This window comes from Electrophorus electricus, chromosome 20, assembly GCF_013358815.1.
Source record: "Electrophorus electricus isolate fEleEle1 chromosome 20, fEleEle1.pri, whole genome shotgun sequence".
In the NCBI taxonomy this organism is placed as follows: Eukaryota; Metazoa; Chordata; class Actinopteri; order Gymnotiformes; family Gymnotidae; genus Electrophorus; species Electrophorus electricus.
In genome coordinates this window covers 10,403,338-10,416,339 of record NC_049554.1, presented here as the reverse complement: position 1 = coordinate 10,416,339, position 13,002 = coordinate 10,403,338, and the positions used below count along the sequence as shown (strand labels likewise).

The window sequence follows — 13,002 nt, the reverse complement described above, 5'->3', positions numbered from 1 at the left end:
GCTGGGGAGACGGAACAGAGATGCGGTATCTGATCAAAGGCTCCCTTTGGCTATTCTCATTCAGCACTAGTCGGCCTCATGAAAGAGAAATACATTTTACTAGCTTAAATGGAAAATGTACCAAGGGTAACAAAACACTGGCTGCACAACATACTGTGCATGTCCAAATATCCAGGCTATCTGGATCTTCGAGCTGCTCTGAAATACCGACCCACAAACTTCTCCGTTCTCCTTCATGTTGCCAAATGTCATTGCCTACCTAAACCGCAACGCTTAAAATGCAACACATAATACTATCAAAGGTTTTTTTTAGTTACTTTGAATTTATTACAGGCACCGTGGGAATAATGTTTAACATGAAATATCTTGGCATGCTCCCAAGTGAGTTGCTGTTTTGCATACGATTTTTACAGACTTGTACAAAAAACAGCAGCAGTATATGACAGCAATGTGAAGGATATGCATTTATCTTGCATGTATAAAGACTTGTGTGTAGTGAATACAGTTCAGCTATTTTTGACAATGAAAGCCAAATGCGAAAAAAGATGAAAGCGAAAGGCAAACAAGAAGTGTATATATGACAAAAGGAATATATAACCATAGAAGAGTACTGCAAAGTGATTCAGCTGACATTAATCAAGCGCTCGGCTAATGCCGTATAAAAAAAGAGCGCATTTCCTTACAACCACTGAGGTTTTCCAATACGGACGAACTAAGCTCCATAACAAAACACACCCCATGTAGTTCTGTTCAGTGTGCTGAGCTGGGGAAGTGATCACAGAAGCACATATGCAAAGCACACAAACGAACATTCTGCACCTCAAATACAGGAAGTAGAGTCAACATCTCGCCACTGTCACAGATAAACGAGGCTGCCGAAAGAGAACCAACTACATTAGAAAGGTAGATTTGTTAACATTTGACTATTACCCCACATTGTCATAGACCTTGTAATGTAATATCATTAAATATCATCATTCTAATTGTTAATGATACATAAGTATGTTCTGCTCATATAGTTTCTGTTGTAAAAACAGACTGCATTACCGAGTTCCTAATTTACTGTAAAATATACTATAATTTATTATTATTATTATTAGTAGTATTTATTCTTATTTCTTATGATTTACTACTAAATTAATGCTGTTTCAGAGAAAGGTCGTCTTACCGAGCACGTTACTATTTCAGAATGACTGCAAAGCGAGTAGAATAAGTGTTAAAGGAGGCAGTCTCCCTGAATTTGACATATTATTGAAATTTGGAAAAAGCAGAATGGGAAACCGTGAAACTGGATTTCTCTTAGTCTGTGGTGGAACAGTGCTGTCAGTCATGTACCAGTCATTTACTGACAACAAGATATTGTGACTGTGAAATGCGGTATCTACAAATATTTGCCTTATTTATGACAGTGTAAATGCAGTTTTGCATTTTTAGTGTTTGTACTAATTTTAGAAATTTTGAACTGTGCGTATGTGTGCACTGCATTCTGTATATATTGCTTTTTGCTCTTGTAGACTACAATCATGAAGATTGCATCTTATAATGTCAGACATCTTGGGCCGAAGAAGCTGAATGATGAGGATGTCAGAAATTACCTCATAAAAGTAATTACAATAACAAACCTTTTATAACTGTTTTGGGTTATTAGTTTTAATAAGTAACGTTTTTGGAGAAATTACTGAATTAATCAAATTTACTTTCAAAGTTGCAATAAATATATCATTTAACTGGGCTAATTAGTTGAACGCTTTGCGTGTACTGGGTTGTGGGCCAACCGTACAGAGCAATTAATTTCACTGATTCTTGAAGAGCTATATCTATTAGTGAAAAACATGACGCTTTGCAGAAAGCAAAAATCCTGCATATCCAACTCATTATTGTTTATATTGTTCCTACTGTAATGTCCTTTGTCCACTTAAGGAGACTTTGTTCCTCTCAAGGTTTCTTCCTCAAGCTCTAGGGAGCTTTTCCTTGCCACTGTCACACTGGGCTTGCTCTTCAGTGGCTTGGACTTGGACATTTGAAAGGTTGCTTTGTGACAACATCTGTTGTTAAAAGTGCTATATAAATAATTTTGATTTGATTCGACTGCAGAGGCATGTTACAGATTACATTACAGTAAAGTAGCTCAGATTAATTTAGATGTGTATCTAGTGTAACGGTCCAACCCTACAACAGAAAATGACACATTGTCCTGAATGCTCATACAGATCGTATCCTACTGCAGTATAATTGTGATCCTGGAAGAGGTCAACAAAAAAGGTTACGGCATGGCCAATTTCCTGCAGGAACTGAATAGCACAGGGTTGGGGACAGCTACGCTGTCATGCACCAAACAGCCACAGCTGAAATGCTATCAAACACTAGTCACAAAAACCCCCCACAAAAAAGGTCTTGTTTTTATTGGGCAGAGCCAATAAGAAGTTTCCATACAGCATGACAATGAGTTCCAACCTGGGCCATGGAAACTATAAGGAGCAATTTGTCTCTATAGGTAAGTTTCATAAGAAGAAATAATTGCACATGCTCTGATGTTTTACATGTCGGTCTTGATGTAGGCTTTTCAGCTGAAGTTCTACACTGCTTATACAACACCAGTCCAAAGCCTGGATGCAGCTACTCTTAGTTTGTATTTTTGCATTTTTGGATAATAGCGAAGACATGAAAACAATGAAATAACACATTTGGTTAGTTGTTCAGTGACCCAAAAAAGCTTTATCAGGTCACTTACTTGAGCAGCTTTTACAACAGAAAAAGTTCCCCCATTCACACTTATTGGTGTGACGGCAGCAAACAGGGTGCGAGACACAAGTGTAGTCGAGGAGAGTCTTTATTCTCCATAGCAATAAAAAGAACCACAAAGGCACAGCATCGAGCTGGCTAAACGGTGAAAAGAAACTAAAAGTAGCAAATATGCTTGCAGTGAGGCTCGTAGCATGGCAACGGGAGAGTGCAGGCTACTCTGGTCTACGCCTTCTTGGGTGCTTTCGGGGAGCCATGCGCAGCAGTGGAGGAGAGGACCTGGTGGGATTTATATTGGGAGAGGACAAATATAGCAGAGGTGCTTGTGATTAATAACCGGGTGATTGGGAGCGGCGCACACACGCGTGCGTGTGTGTCAGAGATATAATTCAGAACCACTTGTTGGGGATGGGGTGTGTTGGTGGTGATGGTTTGCATTAAAAAAAATGTCATAAATGTTACAATTTTCATTTTTAAGCTTAAGCATTTACATCAAAATATCAATATTCTGAAAGATGTACATTCAATGAGACATGGCCAATGTTTCGTAATGTATATGCTGAACTAATATAATGCCAGTTAAAACATCCATGAAAACATGAATCATTGACCTGTTTAAAGACACAGCAGAGACTTACATGGTATGATCTGGGTTTTGTTTTATAGGAAGGACCAAACTCGTCTGATCGAAATTTACCAATGAGGACATCCAACAGGGCGGTGAGGATGCCTTCTCATATGAGTGCTTCATTCTGCATTTCACTGCACCTAACACAATTAAAAATCCAAGTTTAAAAAAAACAACATCATCACTGGAACCTTTGCCTTTTACACATTTTATTTTAGATGACTGTTATAATAATCCAGATAGTTATTATTTATGTGAAGTAAATTAAATTAAAGAAATCCAAATTGGACCTACTGAGAATAGGTTTCATCTGAATCTGAATCACTAAGGAAAGAGGAAGGGGTTGGCACTAACATATAAGCAACCCCTGCTTCTGAAATAGGGTGAGGAGGTCCCATGATGCTCACAGTCACGTTTCCAGGATGATGACTACTGTAGCCTTTGTTACTGAATTAATTAAAAGTAATTACCAGAGCACAGGGGTGTGGCAACTATTTACCATGCTAAAACAGTCACTGTTGCAGGAAAGACTGTGAAGAATCATGTGAAGAATTGCTTAGAATGTGCCTTACTTGCACTGTTTGCATGCATGTGTGTGTGTGCCTTTACAGTGCTGACAGACTTTGTATTAATTCCTGTTCACACCAAACCTCACGACTCAGTCAAAGAGCTGGATGAACTCTACGATGTGTGCATGGCTGTCAGAGAGAAGTGGAACATTGATGTAAGTGCACTGGCCTGAATGGAATGGACGTATTCATATGGGACAGTGAGCAAGAGTTTAAACAGAGCAGGGCCATGAATCAGCAAGTTGAAACATACAAGTAGAAGCAGTGGTACTCGAAAACAAAGGTAGTGACTAACCTGAGCAGTAATGACCAGCATAGCATCTTTTATCTAATGCAAAACAAAGATGAATGATCTTCAGGACATCATTAGTTAAACACACATTTGTCTCTTCCAGAATATAATGATCCTGGGAGACTTTAATGCAGATGGGGCCTACATCTCCAAGAGGAAAATGAGGCAGATCAGAATCTGCACAGATGAAGAATTCCACTGGCTGATAAACGAAAAAGTGGACACCACAGCCAGCCTGTCCAATAGTTACACATCTGACAGGCGAGACGTGTACTAGAATTAATTTTTACTCTGAACACATATAATCATACTGATATGTTTTTTATGCTTATAATGCCACACATGGAATTAGAACTTATTAATATTACTTATGATTTTATATCACTTAAACAGCTGTTGCAACTAAAACCCATAGTTTCAAAAGTTATTTCATTTTTTATTCAGTTTTCATAAAATCTAATGTTTTAATGGCTGTTCCCTCTCATAAATACTATAGTATCATTCCAAAAGCTATAAACACTAAACACAGCACAGGTTATCCTCTTTGTGGCAAGCCACATGGTGGCTCCAGGAAGAGGACTGCCTTCACTTCCTGTGGCACTGCCTTCACTTCCTGTGTTTCCTTAAAAATCCTTTAAAAATTGGCCTTTCCTGCAGGATTGTGGTTTACAAGGACATGATGAAAGCAGTGGTTCTGAAATCTGCAAAACCCTTCAACTTCCACAATGCCTACGGACAATCAGAGGAAACAGTGTGCACATTCACAAATCTGGGTGAGATATAATCAGATATATGATACAAAAACTAACGCTGCCATTTCTTCACCACTGTTACACTGCAACTATGCCATTAATTATAGTGTAGTAACTGAGTAATCAGAAATTCTTACATTATGGCATCTGAATTACACTGGAAAAAAAAGAAAATGCTTCTGTCCAATCCTGCTTTATTTGTTAGGCTCTGAAGATCAGGGACCATTACCCAGAGGATGTGAGCCTGAAAAACAGGTCTGTAGTGAGGGCTCGAGGACAAAAAAGAACAAAAAAAGCAAAGCAAGATGACAGGACAATATGCAAGTTAACATATTTTATATATGTTTTGCAAGCTCACCCAGACACCCAAACTCTAAGGAACCATTCTCATTTCCCTGAATGGGTCTTTTTTTTTGCTACAACATGAAGACATGAAATATAATGAAGATTATATTTTGCGTAATTGATGTTCTGAATATGTAATCAATAAATCTGTACCTAAGATTACATTTCAAATAAACAGTTATTACATTCTGTGATACTTCTTTGTCTAAGAACTGTTTGAATGTAAGTTAATGAAAGATATTTTTGTGCTAATTTTTTTTTTTTTTTTTTTTTTTTGTCTAACCACCTTAAAAATAATATGTAGGCTATTACTGTCACGGTTAGTCCCTCCCAGCTTCCATGTTCCATGTTTTCCCTGTCGTGTGTATATTTAGCTCCATGCCGTAGTTTCGTTTTCTCCGCCCGTCGTTTGATTGCTCACACCTAGCCCTCGTTTCTACCTTGTTAAGTTCGTGTATTAAAACCATGTCTGAGTCGTTGTATTGCTTGGGTTTGTATGTGTGTAAGCCCGTTCGCACCCCCCAAAAAAAGCGCCTCTGTTTACATTAGCCGGTATTTTTCCTTACCTCTGTGTGTTACTTCTTAGTTTATGTTATAGCCTGCTTTCACTGTTTGCCTTCGTGTGCTTTTGCTTTGTGTTTCCTAGCGTTCGATTTGCCCATGGCCCTTGTTTTTGTTATGTATTCTAAAACTCTCCGTATTGGCTCTATGACCCTGGGCTCCTCTGACTACCACTCTCGATTTGCCCTTAATAAATCTCGCTCTTCTCCTCACATGCGACCTCCTCCTTACCGCTCACCGTTATAATTACAGTATTTTTTTCCAGTGTGGTATGATTCAAACACAAAAAGACCTGAAGAGGCTTGAGCTAGACCTCTCCCACACAAGCTGGTTGCTGTTGTGTGAGGAACAAGATTGGAAAGAGATACGGGAAATGGATACGACTAACTGGGAGACAATTGGGTAAAAATGGCCTACTTATATTGTTAATGTCAAATTGTTTCAGCAATGGGTAACTTTATACCCTGACACACAAGAAAAGTTGTCTTTGCAGAAAAAAAATCTGAGTCTGTCCTTATAGTCTGCAGATTTGCGAGAGACTTGCGGAAAAATTTCTGTTTTTAATCGGAGGCTTGCTGGCCATAAAACCTTCTAGAACACTTTTGCGGCAGAACCGTCTTTTCCAACACGAAACAACACCATTCCTCGATAATGAATCAGGGAATTCTAATTCTTTCTTACACAGTTATGTAGTAGGAATATAGTTTTATCTTGACACACTGAGATTGTTAAAGAACAGGTATTATATTTAATACCTACTCTATGGAACCCTAAAATGCATATAGGACAGTGTCCTGGATGATGATTAAATGCAAAGGTAGACTAAAAGGAATATCCAGTTGTTACATTTCCATCCTCCATACTTTCAGAGCTCAGCAGCGCTGTGCTGTTGATCGCCAATGAGGCCCCAAGGTGTTTCACCTGTTCTTTCTCTCTGACTTTAAATAGCCTCTTGTCCTAAAATAGCAGCATATTTTTCACATATCTGAAACATTTTGTAATCTTTGATCCTGTTGCAATACGATGAAAATTTTCATTTGTTTCATATAAAAATTTCTTTTATTTTATTTGTGATAAATTTGAACTGTGCCTTTCCCTTTCGTTCCCCATAGCATGTATCCCCATGCAAAGTACACCTATATTCTATTATTTATGAATATGCGAAAACAAGGGGGAACTTTCTTCCACATTCTGCCTGAGAATGATCTTGTGCCATGTGAACTTGTTACACACTTTAATAGTAAGATATAGCAATTACTGCTCAGTGAAAAGTACACAGAAACCAGAAACTCTATCATTTTGCTGCTTATTAAGGCTCACTTCATTTTTTTTAATTTATTTTTTTACATGTAAATGTATTGTCAGGATAGCAGTCCGGTTTCACGAGTTCTCATGCAGTATTCAGTTGCAAGGACACTACTTCAGTTAGGTCATGCACGTCCTGGTAGGGGCTCAGGTTTAGTTACGCACGGTTAGACTGGAAATGGAACTAGTGTTTCACTATACATTGTGCATCCTTTCACAGTACAGATTTCTTACCATGCTTTTGGACCAGTGTTGTTTTGAGAAGAAGTCAAAGAACTTGGTATGTTTGATGTATCTCATAACTGGAATTGGATATGGAGAGATGTGAGGCGAAAGAGCATATATATATATATATATATATATATATATATATATATATATATATATATATATATAAATAAATAAATGTATGTATGTATGTATGTATGTATTTGCGCAAAGGCTACAGCTCATAACGATCCTTATTTTTTCTTTCATAAAATTCTAAGATCATAAGATACAAACGATAAAATTTACGTTTTTTTTTTAGAGATCAGACATGCTCAAATGTGGAAGTGGGGAAGAGAATGAGAGAGAGAAAGAGATGGAGAATGAATGAGAGAGAGAGAGAGAGATAGTAAGGGGAGTAGGTGTGTGGGGTGTGTGTTAGGTAAGTGAGGAGATGTAGAGCAGAACTGTGTGTGCGCGCTTGCTTCCACAGGAACAAGAGTAACAACAGAGAGTGGAGAGTTCAAATGCGTGCGTGTATGTGTGCACTCATCTTCTGAAACAGGTTTTCTCACATCACCAACACTCCACCTAGCCCTGGCAAGGATTTAAAAGGCCATCTTTATTGGTGGGGAGTGTCACGTTCCCATCTGGACCACTCTCACTGCTCTGTGTCTCTGACAGCATCCTCAACTTGGTCACCGAACCGCCGTTCCTCTGGCACCGGCTCACCTCTGTTACGAACCATGAATCTGAGGAGCAAGCGGATCAGCTCCAGCAGTTCCGTGCGGAGCAGTGGGAAAGTGGGCAGCTTCGGCTATAGTGGCGGCTTTAGCGGGATGTCTCTTGGAGCCCCAGCACCCGGTTTCAGCAGCAGCACCACCTACTTCGGTCCCTCTATAGCCAGCGTCTCTGTCAACAAGAGCCTCCTGGCACCTCTCAACCTGGAAATTGACCCCAGCATCCAGATGGTGCGCACGCAGGAGAAGGAGCAGATCAAGTCATTAAACAATCGCTTTGCATCTTTTATTGACAAGGTATGACATGGGCACTTGTTCCAGTGGATGAGGGTAGCATTAAGGCAGTTTAAAAAATAAAATGCTTTGTGTATTTTGGGCTAAAGATTAGTAGGTATAGTTCACTGAATTGGAGTGGTCAGCAAGGTATATTAACTGGGAACAGTCTCGATGTCCTGATGCCTGCCGTGATTCACATTACACCAAAATTCCTCACCAAAAGGATTACATAATTTAAAGTGATTTCCCACAAAGGCAGAATTATACCAAATGCTGAGGCAATGACTTGAAAGCAGGTTTTTAAATCAGCAACACTCTATTTAAAAAGATGTTTAATTCAGGAACCTGGGACAGCCTGAATTGCTTTTAAATAAGATGGATTTGATTGAGGTTAGTGGGAGAGAATGAATACGATAGTTGCACTTTAGCATCATGGCCCCTTTCTCTAAACCTGGGTTGAAACCTGATAAAAACCAGGTCACCCTTGGCCAAGGCTCATGAGACACCACTATTGAAGAGAGTATGAAGAGAGCTTTTGTGTGCTTGGGGACAATGGCAACCCAATCCCCAGGGCCCTCTGGAATGAAACAGAGACTTTTAATGTTTCAGGTCAGAGCAAAAGGTGGTCTCCAACTCCTTGCCTCAGATCAGTCTTTAAAGGGATTGAGATTAGGTTTGGGGAGAGAGAGCTGATCTGGGTCAATACCGGGCCCTTTGAGTGCTGCAACACAGGTAATAGGGGGATTGTGTTGCCATCACCGACCTAGCAGAATGGATATTAGCTAAGAACTGTTTTTTTTTTTTTTTATATATATATATATGTGCAGTGGTCCAGTACACGTTAGGACCATCACTTACCTTTTTAAATCCCTAGATTCCACAAACTCAAGTTCTATTTTGAGGTACTAAGTATATGTCCTTAACTGGGCATGGAAGGCAGCCTTTTGTAATAGATGATGTATAAGGTTACAAAGAGTGAAACTGAATGAGTAATTTACTGGCTTATTAACAAGGCAAACATTCATCTGTACATTCATCTGAGTGTCCTCTATAAAATGCATATGAATGGGAGAGTATATGTGGTTTTAGACTTCTGAGTACCACACTAGGCTCGTCTGTCTGACAGACTGTAAGATTAGGAGATTGCTAATAATCAAACACCGAAGCTATTTCATCAGCACGGGTGGAAAAAAACCACAAATGTTTCCTTCAATTTTGACCATAAAATGTGCATGTGAACTCAAACTAGGCACAAAAATTTGATATCAGCAGATGTCTTTTTTCTCAACATTTGGTCATCATTTATAGGTAAGATTCCTTGAGCAGCAGAACAAGATGCTGGAAACCAAGTTTGACCTGCTCCAGAATCAGACCACAGGCAGGTCAAACATTGAGCCCATGTTTGAAGTCTACATGGCCAATCTGCGCCGACAACTCGACGTGGTTAACAACGACAAGATGAAGTTGGATGGAGAGTTGAGGAACATGCAGGGGCTGGTGGAAGACTTCAAGCACAAGTATCTTTGATCAATGCAAAATGCCCAAAATATTAATCATGATAATGTACAATGAATGGAAGCATTTGCTAACACATGTGAATGGACTCATGATAGCTGCTCTCCTTTAGCTTTCATGGGTCTTTGAATGTTTTTTTTATTTTTATTGTTATTTTGGTAATGTACTGAGATAATAAGAAATTCATCCATAGATCCAAAAATATAGCTATGTCAGAATTTCTTAAACGCCTAAAAGATCTCCAGGTAGTCAGTAAAAAATAAATACAAAATTGGAAGTAGTAAATGGACAAAACATGCTCGTCTCATGTTGCCTTTGACCCAGGTATGAAGATGAGATAAACAAGAGGAACAACCTAGAGAACGACTTTGTGATTCTGAAAAAGGTCTGACACGCTTCACCTTCTTGTGTCCTCTGAGAGACTAGCAGAGGACAATAAAGGTTTTTGGACAGTGTAGAATGAAAAGAGTAGAACAAAAAGCACACCCCACAGCCTTTACTGCCTAAAAGTGCATCAGAATTGACAAAAGAGGGACTGAACACAGTAAAAGTGTCCCACCTCTTAACAGACAACACCTGTAAAATCAGACCCTATGGGTATCATATCTCTCCTAACAAAAGCTTGGGTGGAGGTAGAACCATACACCACAGCCTGTGCCTCTGGTAAAGGCTTGCAGATAATGAAATGTCGGTCAAAACTTGCATTTATATTCTAGAAAGATATGATTTACCCTTGTTAATGAAGATATAAGGCTACACAAATTTAACATTTCCATGCAGTGGCCAGTAGTTAATACTTTCATATCAATAAAGGCTGCCAAACTTTCACCTTATTTACATTACACAACTCTGAATGCCAAAATTAGAACTTTTGTCTTAACAAATTTGTATTATGTTAAAGAAAGAAACTAATCCAACAAATTAAATGAATAGTTTAAAATGATTTTTTTTCTACTAATGTAATAGGATTCCTTTTTAGTAGTGGTAAAGGCATTCTATAAGAAAATCAACTCAGCTGAAAATATGTTGTAAGTAATGTGCTACTTAGGTCATATTCATGCTCCTATTGGCCCCTGTTTTAAGTATTAAAATATTAAGTATAATTTTTCAAAACTTCAATAATTCAGATATCAAGCCAGAATCAAGACAGTGCCTTTACACTAAGGTCATGCAGACTGCTAAATACTAAAATGAACATTGATATTGGGCCTTAAATTGAAAGAGTGAAATATTACCTCTCTTTCAGGATGTGGACTCTGCATACCTAGTGAAGGCTGACCTGGAAGATAAAGTGGGGTCTCTGACTGATGAGCTCAACTTCCTCAAGAGCATTTACGATGAGGTAAGAGCATATGCTCTAGAAAAACAGAAGGACAAATATTTTCAAGCTGTATATCATGGAAGTCAAAGTACCATCTGCCAAAACACTGCTTAAAAACAAGGAATAATGAATCTCCAACAACTGTATTAAGCAGGGTTAACAACTTCGATATTGCTACAATTGTTAAAATGAAGATAAGAGCCACGATGACACAACTTTACACTTCTTGGGGTAGGAGCTGCGTGAGATGCAGGCCAGTATCAAGGACACCTCAGTCATAGTGCAGATGGACAACTCCCGCAACCTCAACATGGACCAGATTGTGGCTGAAGTCAAGGCCCAATATGAGGACATCGCGGCCAAGAGCCGTGAGGAGGCCGAGTCCTGGTATAAGTCTAAGGTATAGAAAACACCAGCATAGCTGCATCATGCAACAAACCTGGTTTGAAGACCTGAGGATTGCAGATTAGAAGCCCTTGCTTTAAATAATTTGTTTAGATAACCCATCTTGTATGATTATACAATTCTTTGAAGGTTTAGTTTTTTGCAGAATAAGCAGTATGTTTAGAGAGAAGTATTTGATCAAAGTGCCACTGTTTAGCATGCCACAATTGATCAGTTTATCATGCTGCTCTGGCTGTGTTTTTCCACTTGTGTTTTTCCACTAGTTTGCTCAGATTGCCAGCCAGGCCACGCAGTACAGTGATGAGCTGAGGAACACCAAGGCAGAGATCGCCGAGATCAACCGCATGATTGGCCGTCTACAGAGCGAGATCGAGGCAGTCAAGGCGCAGGTTGATGACGCACCACACCCCACAGAACATAAGTGCTTGGTCTTTGTAGTGCTTTCATAGTGTGCATAAGTTTTTGCTGGGTAAATAAAGGTACACTGTTAGCATGTTATAGAAAGCTCACACTGGCCTATGCTCACTGCCCCTGCTGCGCGCAGAGGGCCAATCTGGAGAACCAGATCTCTGAGGCAGAGGGCCGTGGGGAGCTGGCTGTGAAGGAGGCCAAGGCCCGGATGAGGGACCTGGAGGAGGCTCTGCAGAGGGCCAAGCAGGACATGGCCCGTCAGCTCAGAGAATACCAGGAGCTCATGAATGTCAAGTTGGCTCTGGACATTGAGATCGCCACCTACAGGAAGCTGCTGGAAGGCGAGGAGGACAGGTGAGATGCTGCATACAGTCACCCAATCCTGCCCCAGGAGAGCTGTCTTATATAGCATGCTTGTAATAATACTGTAATGTGATATTCAGGTGCTTGCTCTATCAAATTAGTTTGGGGTCAGCTGTAAACATTAGAACAACATAGGTAACACAACTGACAAATTGTTCATGTCCCCCTGCTCTCTCTCAGAATTGGACAGCAGGCTATTGTCAATATTCAGTCAGTGCCCAATTACAGTGAGTATCAAGCTATATAGACTATGCATCTAGAAAGCAATTGTGATGAACAATAATGTCTTTTGGTCTGTTTTCACTGTAACTTATTCCATATATATTTAAATTAAAGCTTAATATTTCTTTTAACATAGGCTCCAAAGGAATAAATGGGTACCCACAGATCAGTTCTCCATCATCTAAAATACTGATCAAAACCACAGAGGTCAGAGACAACACCAGGTTCACACACTGAAGTAGCCCATCCTAAAAGGCACAAACATCATAAAGATTTACAAGGGATTAAAGATGCTCTTCTACATCTACAACTAGATTTAATTTTGTTACTAGAATCTATATCTATTGC

General features: G+C 39.4%; 2 protein-coding genes across 2 annotated transcripts; both read left to right on the top strand.

Annotated features, from left to right (window-relative positions):
- Nucleotides 1-805: 805 nt before the first annotated feature.
- On the top strand, nucleotides 806-6,135 carry LOC113583708 (deoxyribonuclease-1-like). The gene is given in 11 exon segments (XM_035520609.1): nucleotides 806-903; nucleotides 1,515-1,604; nucleotides 2,211-2,305; nucleotides 2,412-2,498; nucleotides 3,409-3,441; nucleotides 3,443-3,531; nucleotides 3,982-4,094; nucleotides 4,335-4,492; nucleotides 4,889-4,982; nucleotides 5,189-5,303; nucleotides 5,975-6,135. Coding segments are annotated over 10 exon segments (1,026 nt in total). The 5' UTR covers nucleotides 806-903; nucleotides 1,515-1,523.
- A 2,012-nt stretch (nucleotides 6,136-8,147) lies between these two features.
- si:dkey-222f2.1 (intermediate filament protein ON3) lies at nucleotides 8,148-12,891 on the top strand. Its single transcript, XM_027020191.2, has 9 exons — nucleotides 8,148-8,438; nucleotides 9,726-9,934; nucleotides 10,257-10,317; nucleotides 11,179-11,274; nucleotides 11,489-11,653; nucleotides 11,922-12,047; nucleotides 12,203-12,423; nucleotides 12,613-12,659; nucleotides 12,791-12,891. Exons 1-9 carry the CDS (start codon nucleotides 8,148-8,150, stop codon nucleotides 12,889-12,891), a joined length of 1,317 nt encoding a protein of 438 aa, XP_026875992.2.
- Nucleotides 12,892-13,002: the final 111 nt, after the last annotated feature.

Excerpts from the sequence above, each read along its gene's own strand:
- si:dkey-222f2.1 (XM_027020191.2), top strand. The coding sequence starts at position 8,148 with ATGAATCTGAGGAGCAAGCGGATCAGCTCCAGCAGTTCCGTGCGGAGC. Across the intron at positions 10,318-11,178 it reads ACTTTGTGATTCTGAAAAAG|GATGTGGACTCTGCATACCT; the intron begins GTCTGACACGCT and ends CCTCTCTTTCAG. Across the intron at positions 11,654-11,921 it reads AGTCCTGGTATAAGTCTAAG|TTTGCTCAGATTGCCAGCCA; the intron begins GTATAGAAAACA and ends TTTTTCCACTAG.